Source organism: Spermophilus citellus (genome assembly GCF_964194105.1).
Source record: "Spermophilus citellus genome assembly, chromosome: 9".
Taxonomy (NCBI): domain Eukaryota; kingdom Metazoa; phylum Chordata; class Mammalia; order Rodentia; family Sciuridae; genus Spermophilus; species Spermophilus citellus.
In genome coordinates this window covers 110364553-110374057 of record NC_138191.1, presented here as the reverse complement: position 1 = coordinate 110374057, position 9505 = coordinate 110364553, and the positions used below count along the sequence as shown (strand labels likewise).

The 9505-nt window shown below is 48.1% G+C and overlaps 1 protein-coding gene and 1 pseudogene across 15 annotated transcripts in view; one reads left to right on the top strand and one right to left on the bottom strand.

The window, feature by feature from the left end:
- Positions 1 to 1602: 1602 nt before the first annotated feature.
- Positions 1603 to 2546, bottom strand: LOC308656821 (large ribosomal subunit protein eL6-like; annotated as a pseudogene). The gene has a single exon. The product of its transcript is annotated as a large ribosomal subunit protein eL6-like (transcript).
- A 3864-nt stretch (positions 2547 to 6410) lies between these two features.
- The window catches only part of MACF1 (microtubule actin crosslinking factor 1), a gene marked incomplete at its 5' end in the record, with an annotated part of 350743 nt that continues 347648 nt past the window's right edge, over positions 6411 to 9505 (top strand). For all 14 annotated transcript variants that reach the window (XR_014023452.1, XR_014023453.1, XM_081305387.1 and 11 more), the window contains 2 exons: positions 6411 to 6465; positions 7835 to 8106. Coding sequence is in view for 12 of the 14 variants with exons in the window: in XM_081305387.1 (XP_081161513.1) it covers positions 7887 to 8106 (220 nt within the window). The remainder of the gene's footprint in view (positions 6466 to 7834; positions 8107 to 9505) is intronic.

The window sequence follows — 9505 nt, the reverse complement described above, 5'->3', positions numbered from 1 at the left end:
CAGCCAAAATATGTAGATATTATAGAATCACTAAATTGAGTTTTTTTTTTTTTTTTTTTTTTTTGTGGTGCTGGGGATTAAACTCAGGGCCCTATGTGTGGGAGACAAGCACTCTACCAACTGAGCTATATCCCCAGCCTTGAGCTTATTAACATATATATTACTTCACATATTTTTTGTGGTGAGAACACTTAAAGTCTATTCTCTTAGTGATTTTTAAAAAGACACTACATTTTAATTACACTGTAGTCACCATGTTGTACTATATTTCAGATTACCTGAAATTTTTTCCTCCCAGCAGAAATTTTGTAACCTTTGACCAACATCTATCTCTCCAATCTCCCTTCCCCCTCAACCCCTGGTAACTACATTGTACTCACTGATCTCATCTATAAAAGTGATCATGAGGTGTGTGCCCTTCTGTGCCTGGCTTATTTCACTTAAAATAATGTCCTCCACGTTTATCCATGTTGTTGCAAACAACAGGATTTTCTTCTTTTTTTTTTTTCTTTTTCTTTTTCTTTTTTTTTTTTTAAGCTGACTCGAAATCCATTGTCCCATAGAAACTTTAGAATCAGTCTGCAGGATGGATTCTCCTGGGCTGAGACCTCTACAGGCTTCTGTGGAAACTATCTCACAAAGGAACATACACTACTGGTCCATGTACAGTTTGGGTTGCAACTGTGGACCTCTAGCCTTTTCCCAGAGGTCTCAGAGATATATCTTCTATCTAAGAAAAAGGATATTTGACTTATTAAGGCCCTGGGTTCCTTGCCTTGGCTTCAGCTAGTGAAGAGATTTATAACATGAGATTTGGCAACAGACAGGTCGGGACCCCAACACCAGCTTCAACATCCATTTGCTTTGTGGGCTTCAGTAAGTTATTTACCCTTTTGAAGTCTCTGTTTCCTTATTTGTCAAATGAGTATTAAAAAGGTATATTCTACTGCAAAGGGTTTGGGGGAGGATTTAGTGGCATAATCTACTCAAAATGCTCAGAGCATTGCCTAGAACTTAGTTTAGTAAATGGTGGTGCTTTCCCTTATTTAATGTGGGAAAGTGCATGCAAATACAGAAACCTAGCGGGTGGAAAACAATTCTATCACCTCCCTACTGTCCCAACTCCTGTTCAGAGACTCATTGCCTCCCCTTACCCCGGCTTGGTGTGTGTGCCAGAGATGGAACCCAGGATTCTGCAAATGCTAGGCAAATACCCTACCACTGGAAATACTCCCTTAGCCCCATAGCCCACTTTTGGATGGGACTACTGCAGTTGTCTCCCTGCATAACCATCTATACCAATCTTATACCTGCCTGTGGGGTTACTTTCACTCTTCTACTTTGACATCTTCCTTGGCTTCTCATAACCATAAAAATTAGGCCAAATTTCTCAGCTTGAAGTTCAAGAGCTTCTGTAAATTGCTCCAACACATTTCCTCCACACCCAACCGTTATGGTGAACAAAGAACAAAGTGATATGGAACAGGATTCTAGTCCTGGGATCATCTACTTTCTCCCTAAATGACATTCTTTTTCTTTCTTTCCTTTTTTGGTACTGGGGATTGAATCCAGGGATGCTTTACCACTGAACTACATCCCCAGTTCTTTTTTTTTTTTTTTTTAATGTATCAGTTATTTAATTAGATTCTTCGTAAGAAATTTAGAATACAAATTTGTGAGGATAAATTCCATTTGTTAGAGCAAAAACGGATCGCATGTAGCCCTGGAGCTGAGGGATAGCTTTGATTTTGGGTAGAATTTATGTGTCCACAGCTTTCTGATCAACCTTGCACTGCTCTGTGATCTCGTATTTCTCTTTCTCTGTGTCGAAGATTTCACCTTCCTGGTGTCGGGGCTTCCTCAACTTCTTCTTCTTGAAGTAAGCATCAGTGAGATGTTTTGGGATTTTCACGTTGCTGATATCAATCTTTGTGGAGGTGGCGATAACAAATTTCTGGTGTGTTCTACGCAGAGGAACTCAATTGAGGGAAAGAGGTCCTGTCACAAGTAGCAAGCCACTGCTCAGCTGCTTCAGGAAAACCACTCTCTTGCCTCTGTGGCACCCAGTGAGGATGATCAGGATGGTCCCAGGAGTGATGCTGGCTCGCAGCTTTCTCACGTGCTGACTGAAGGGTTTCTTGCCGTGGCTCAACAGCTTCCGTGGCACATCTTCAGTCGGGTAGTATCTAGGCATTTTGCGAAGCTTAACCACCCTGGTACCACCATTCTTGTCACCACCGACTGGTTTTGTAACAGTAGCAAGAACCTTCTCCTTCTTCTTCTTCTCAACCTTGGACTTAGCAGCAGTGTACTTCCTCTTATACATGGCCTTTCGGGAGTACATGGCAGATCGGGAGTATCTGCCAATTCCTCTAACCAGGACAGGGTTCCGGCTGCAGTGGGGCTTTCCTTTCTTGGGTTTCTTATCCGTAGAGTCTTCCTTTTTATCCTTGCCAACAGCATCAGCCTTCTTGGCTCCAGGTTTCTTCTCCTTAGTGTCTGGCTTCTCAGCCTTTTCACCCGCCATCTTGCTAGATGGGAAAGAGAGCCCCAGTTCTTTTTATTTTTTAAAAAAATATTTTTAAAACAATTTTTTAGGGCTGGGGATGTGGCTCAAGCAGTAGCGCGCTTGCCTGGTATGCGTGCTGCCAGGGTTCGATCCTCAGCACCACATACAAACAAAGATGTTGTGTCCACCGAAAACTAAAAAATAAATATTAAAAATTCTCTCTCACTCTCTCTTTAAAAAAATAAAATAAATAAATAAATAAAATTTTTAGGTGTAGATGGAGACAATATCTCTATTTTATTTATTGATTTTTATGTGGTGCTGAGGATGGATCCCAGTGACTCTGCATGCGAGGCAAGTGCTCTACCACTGAGCCACAACCTCAGCCCTTCTTCTTCTTCTTTTTTTTTTTTTTAGTTTTAGGTGGACACAATATATTTTATTTTTATGTGGTAGCATGTCAGGCGAGCATGCTACCACTTGAGCTACATCCCCAGCCCCCCAAGTCCCTCTTTTTATTTTTTAAAAATGCTTTTAGTTGTAGATGGGCAAAACACCTTTATTTTATTTATTTAATTTTATATGATGCTGAGGATCAAGCCCAGTGCCTCATATGTGGTAGGCAAGCACTTTACTACTGACCTAAAGCCCCAGCCCTTATTTTTTATTTTGAGACAGGGTCCTCTCTAAGTCGCTTAGGGTCTTGCTAAGTTGCTGAGGCTGGCCTGGAACTTGTGATCCTCCTGCTTTGGTCTCTCTGGTTGCTGGGATTACAGTTGTGTGCTACCATACCCAGCTACCCTAAATGATTTTGAGTAAATCATCTAATCTTATTACTGCATTTACAAATTAAAGATCATAATGCTATCTCTTGGGATTCATTATGATTTATGTCTCTCTTTCCTGCTGGACTGTAAGCACAGTGAAATCAATGGGTATCAGATGCATTTTGTTCTTCATTGTATCTTCAGTATCCAGCATGGGGCTTGGTATATGATAGACGTTCAGTACATACTTGTTGAATGAATGAATGAATGAATGAATGAATAGGATTGTCAAGATTAGATTTGGCATCATTCAGGTAAAGCACCTTGCAGTTACCAGGAGTTTCTGTGCAGGTCATTAGCAAATGACTTTAGACAAATTCTCTCCCTCTCTGGATACATTCCCTCATCTGTATCACAAGAGGATGGAAGGCACTCCTGGCTTTTATTTTCTGAATCACTAAATTGTGCCTGAAGAAGGGACTCCATAAATGCTTTGTCAGTGGATGAAGTTTCTTCCAAGGTTCTGCCTACTGGCTCTGTCTAATCAAGGCTGAGTTTCTACCAACCCCCCTGCCTCCCGGGGTCCTGGTTCTTCTCTGTCCTTTACTTCTTGGTAGGGGACCTCAGGGGAAATTCAGGACCGTCCTGCTTTCAGTTCCCGCGAAGAGCGTTCTTCTTGAGGGGTACCAGAAGTGGGAACAGAATGTGGGTTGATGGGAAGTGGGCTTTTTGGGCAGGCAGGGGTTATTCCAAAACCCAGGCGGGGCAGAGAGGCCGTCAGCAGCCTGGAAGAGCGATTCTGGGACTGGCCGTGAAGAGCTCTAACGGGGCGGGCCGGGCCAGCCCGCCCAGGGTCAGCAAGCGGCCGCCGGGCCGGGGCGGAGAGGTCGCCAGAGCAGAGGGCGGGGAATGTGGGGGTGTGAATTGGCCCCGGGGACACTGGCGGCCGCCGGGGAGGAGTTGTGAAGGGAGGGACGGAGAGGGCTTCGGGGCAGCGAGAGGACGCAGGGTCAGTATAGAAGGGGCGCGGGACGGCAGACAGGCCGGGGCGCACCGGGAGCGCGGAAGCGCCGGGGGTGGGGTGCAGGGAAGGGAGCGCGCATCGGGGGCCGGGGGGCGGCGTCGGCGCTGGGGGTGGGGGAGCGGGTTGGGCGGCTGCGCCGGCTCCGCTTCAGCCGCTGCCGCTAGGGCGCGGGGGGCGGGGGGCTCGGCGCCGCGAGCTCGGCCATTGTGGGAGCCGCTCCCCTCGGCTCCGCCGCGCTCCCCTCCACGGCTCTCAGCACCGCGCGCCCTACCGCCGCCGTCGCCTTTGCTGCTGCCGCTGGCCACTCTTCCTCCTCCTCCCGCTCTCAGGGTAAGGCGCGGGCGCGGGGCTGGATTCAGGCTCCCTGCCTGACTGCACCCGGTGCGCGGCGGCGGCTGGGGCGCGGCGATTGATAGCGCGGGGCGGCCGCGCCCCAGCCCCGGGTAGCGGGCAGCAGGGTTGACAGGCGCGGGCACAGCGCAGGTCCCGGCCTCTCACCTGCAGCCCCCGCTGCCGGCGTCCCAGAGCTCCGAGCGTGCACAGCTGGGGTTTCCTCCCAGCCGCCGCTGCCCGGGCCAAACGGAGGCGTGTTTCCTGGAATATGGGGCATCAAGCACCAGGACAGCGAGAGGGACCTGCGGGAGACAGCAGGGCCGTGCGGAGAGGTCGCCTCCTGGCTCCAAGGCTCGGCTACTGTCACCTGAACCTTGTCGGTCCTTGGTCACGCGTACCCGCTCTTTGTCAACCACGCGCGGCGGGCACGCGGACCCACCCGCGCCGCCACCGGCTTGTGGGGGCTTCCCTCCCCCATCGTGGGGAAGGGGTGGGAGTGAGGTGGGGAGGGCCGCAGAGGACAAGCGCCAGGTCAGGTGCCTGTCGCGGCCCGGGCTTGCGGCCTGCAGGGTGGGTTGGGAGTGTGGGCGCGAGCTCCTGTGAACCGGGGATTGATGGAGTGACCTGGGTGACCCAAAGGTGGGGCGGGAGGTCACCAGGTATGTGTGAGGTGTCGGTGACCGACCGGGCTAGATCCGTGGAGGGACAGTTTCTCCCAGAGGAGGCCTTGAGTGAGTGGGCCTTTGTAGTAAAATGGGCGTCTAGGAGAGGAATGGGCGGCTCTGGAATGAAGCAGGTAGTCTGAGAGGAGGGGCGTTTTCCTGCCTTGGCTGAGGGTCGCATGAGGTTGAGGCTGTCACTTTGGCACCTGACCTGGCTATGAGAGCTGGGGGTGGGCACCAGAAGGTAATGCTGGGGGTGGGGCGGCAAATGCTAGGATAAATGGCAAAGCTGTGCCAGGACCTGGGTCTTTTCCTCTTCACCTCCTGTGTCTGGATCCCCTCTTGATGTTCCATGAGACAAGGGCTCACATGCTGCTTGCACAGTGGGTGCCGTGGCAGGGTAGTTCTGTGAATCTTAGGCTGCTCAGAGGTTTCCTGCACCATTTGATGTTTCTTTTGTTATCTCTTTGAGTTCTGTGCTTATGATGGGGGATCTGCTAATGACCCAGGAGGTTGTATCTGCCCCTTCCTGCCTCCTGGCTGAGATTTCCAGAATCCAGGAGCTTTGCCAGAGACCCTTGGGGTCCAGCCATTTAGGCCACCTCCTTGTCTTCACATAGCCCTGTGTGCAGGTATTCCCCATTATGGGAACAGCTCCTCTCACCCCTGGACTGTAGAGCCAAAGTGAGAGTTGGTTTCCTGGGCTGGATTTAGGACCTATAGGAAGACTCATAGCTGAAGGCATGCACCTTCTCTGCTCTGATGGAGCCTTCGGGGTAGTGGACCATGTATAGCAGATGGTTCTGGGAAGTGAGCTGGGCCTGGATGAGGGAAGGCTGCCCAGTCTGGCTGGTAGATCCCAGCTGGCCCCAGAATGATTGTGTTCCCACTCAGCTCCCTCCACTGGCTAAACTGACCAGGAAAACTGATTTTCTGTACCAACCCCCTACTCCCATGCTGTGCAACTTATTCCGGCACCAGTCTTTAAAAGGAGCCAATGAATATTTTATCTAATGCCTGCTGTGTGCTATGCATGGCACCAGCCAGTTTTCCATGTGCATTTCACCATATTCTTAAAACCTCCTCTAATTTGGCATATCACCCCCATTTTGCAGATGATGAAACAGAGTCTCCGAGAGGTGGAGTGACTTGCCCCTGATCACACAAATTGTAAGTGGATGAACCAAAATTTATACCCGGGTCTGTTTTACTTTGGGTTTAGAACTTTGTCTAATATATCTACTGGATAAATCCTGGAATTTCTGCCTGTTCTATCTCATGTTTTGTTTCATGTCTGCCACTGAGATCATGCTCTGGCTTTTTGAAAATACTTCCCATCTGTTGCCCCATTTCATCCTTACAGCATTCCTGGGAGGTAAATAGAAGGAGAATGTAATAATAGATGCTATGCTTTTAATAGATGCTGTTTGTTGAGTACTTACTGGCACCAGGTACTACTAAGCACTTTATATGTAGAACCTTATTAAGTCCTTGTAAATGACCCTGAAAGGTTAGGTGTCATCCCCATTTTAGAGATGAGGATACTGAGGCTGCAGAGATTAAATGGTTTCTCCAGGATCACACAGTTAAGTAAATGGTGCAATAGAATTTGAACCCACATTTTGCATCTGTAGGATCTTAATTCTCCAAATGTGCCAAATAATAGTAGTAGTGGTAGTAGTAGTAATAGTGGTTACTAGTAAGAGGAGCTAATAGCTGGGTATGGTGGCACATGGCACATGCCTGTAATCCCAGCAGCTTGGGAGGTTGAGGCAGGAGGATCACAAGTTCAAAGCCAGCCTCAGCAATTTAGTGAGGCCCTAAGCAACTTAGGGAGACCCTGTCTCACATTGAAAAAAAAAAAAAAAGGCTGGGGATGTGACTTAGTAGTTAAGCAGTCCTGGGTTCAATCCCTGGTACCAGGAAAAAAAAAAAAAGAGGAACTACTAATATTCACACAGTGTTTTAGGATATTTGGTGTGTGTGTTTTAAGATTTTTGTTTGTTTTGGTGATGCTGCAGTGAACATGGTTAAGAACCCAGGGCCGTAAGCATGCTAAACAAGCATCTTCCTAACACTGAGCTACATCCCTGGCCAAGTGTTTTAAGATTTATAGGCTTTTTAGCCAGGCATGGTGGCTCATGCTTGTAATACCAGCTATTCAGGAGGCTGAGGCAGGAGGATTGCAAGTTCAAGGATAGCCAGGGCAACTTAGGGAGGCCCTGTCTCAAAATGAATAATAAAGGCTGAGGATGTAGCTCAGTGGTCAAACACTCTTGGATTCAATTCCCATTACTACCACCAAAAAAAAAAGACTTATAGGTGTCTTTACATATGTTACATAATATATGATTTTGCCCAAATTCTGAATTAGTTTTGCTGTGTATCATTATCGTCTCATTTTGCAGATGAGGTCCTGATAGATCAAGAGGTCAAGTCAGTGGCAGAACCAGGACCAGAACCTCTGCTTCCTGATTCCCAATTTGTTCTTCAGGTGATCCCCCTTCACTTTGCTCATATTCATCCCTCTCTCCTCCAGATCTTGTCTCCTTGGACTCCAAGGTCCTCCTGCTGCAGCCCACTTCTGAGCCATGTCTTCCTCCGATGAAGAAACGCTCAGTGAGCGGTCCTGTCGCAGCGAACGGTCATGTCGGAGTGAAAGGTCTTACCGGAGTGAGCGGTCAGGGAGCCTCTCTCCCTGTCCCCCAGGGGATACTTTGCCCTGGAACCTGCCACTGCATGAGCAGAAAAAGCGGAAAAGCCAGGATTCGGTTCTGGACCCTGCAGAGCGTGCTGTGGTCAGAGTTGCTGGTAAGAGAGGTCCCCCAGCAAACAGGATGCTGTGGGTGTGAGGGAAGAATGTGCCAGTTTGCCCTGGCTGGGTGGGGAATGGAGGGGGAATCTAATTTGTTATTATTACTGTTGATGAAATAACATTAAAGAAAAACTTGAAAGAGGAAACTCTGCTTGCCCCTAGGCTAACATAGGATCTGTTCTCATTTCTGAATCTTCTTCCTTATCTTTGCCCCATTTGATCATATTTTCTATTTAGATGCCATTCTGAATCTGACTCTTCAGTTACTCTTAGATAAAAACAAAAATTTCCATGTTACCTCTCAGACTTTATAGTTATTTTTAAAGGCTGTGTAATATTTCATGGTTTTATAAATCCTACTCCTTTCTCTCTTTTCTGTCCTAGTAGACAATGCTGCAGTGAACATGGTTCAGAATAATAACTTTTGACTTCTGTTTTATTATTTCCTTACAATGAAATCCTCAGAGAGGTTGGTTTCACTCATATCACCTTTCAAAACTGTGTGTATCTTCTCACACCATAACTTGGTGTGAGGGCTGGGCCTGCCTGGAACTGTGTGGGAAGGTGCCCAGTTCTCCTTTGCCAACAAGCAGCAGTGGTATGAGTGTAGGCTCTGGAGTCAAAGAGGCAAGGCACTGGACTGTGACCCTGCTGCTGCCCAGCTGTGTGATTATGGCAACTCCCTTATCCTCTCTGAACCTCAGTTTCCTAAAGAATGCCCCTGTGAAGGGATGCCTTGAGGGTTACAGAGATAATGTGTGGAAAGCCATTAGCAGGGTTTTTCACTCAGTAAAGGAGCTGCTTCCACTGAAGGCATCCAGAGCTGCTTCCCTGGAGTGTGCTCACCATCTAAGCAGGCATTGGTGTCACAGCGCAGATGAGCAGCGCCTGCAGCTAATTCAGTGACATCACCTGCTTTCCATCCATTGCCAAAGCCTGTCCTGCTGCCTCATCTGTGTCTCTCGAATTATGTGCCCCTTTATCATCTCTCACCTGGACCTTCTAACCAACCACCTAATAGTTCTTATTCTCTCAGTCTTGTCCCTGCTGCCTCCACATGATTAACAGTGTTTTATTCTAAAATGCACACCTGATCCTATTACTCAGGTGCTTTCAAACCACCTTTAGCTCCACATTGCCTGTGAAATAAAGGCTTCAGCACAAAGGTACATCAAAACCAGGCCCTGTTCTATCTCTTTGGCTTCACCTGCTGCCACCTTTACCCGCAAGCACCCTGCATGTTGTACTGTAACTTGCCCTCCAGAGGGATGCCGCTTGCAGGATCAAACCTTCATGCTTTAATTTTCTTCTCTATAAGACACTGATAACCCCTCCTCCTCTTTTAAGTCCTCTGTCCCTAATGCCCCTAGTGGTATCCAAAGCTCCCTCCTCCGC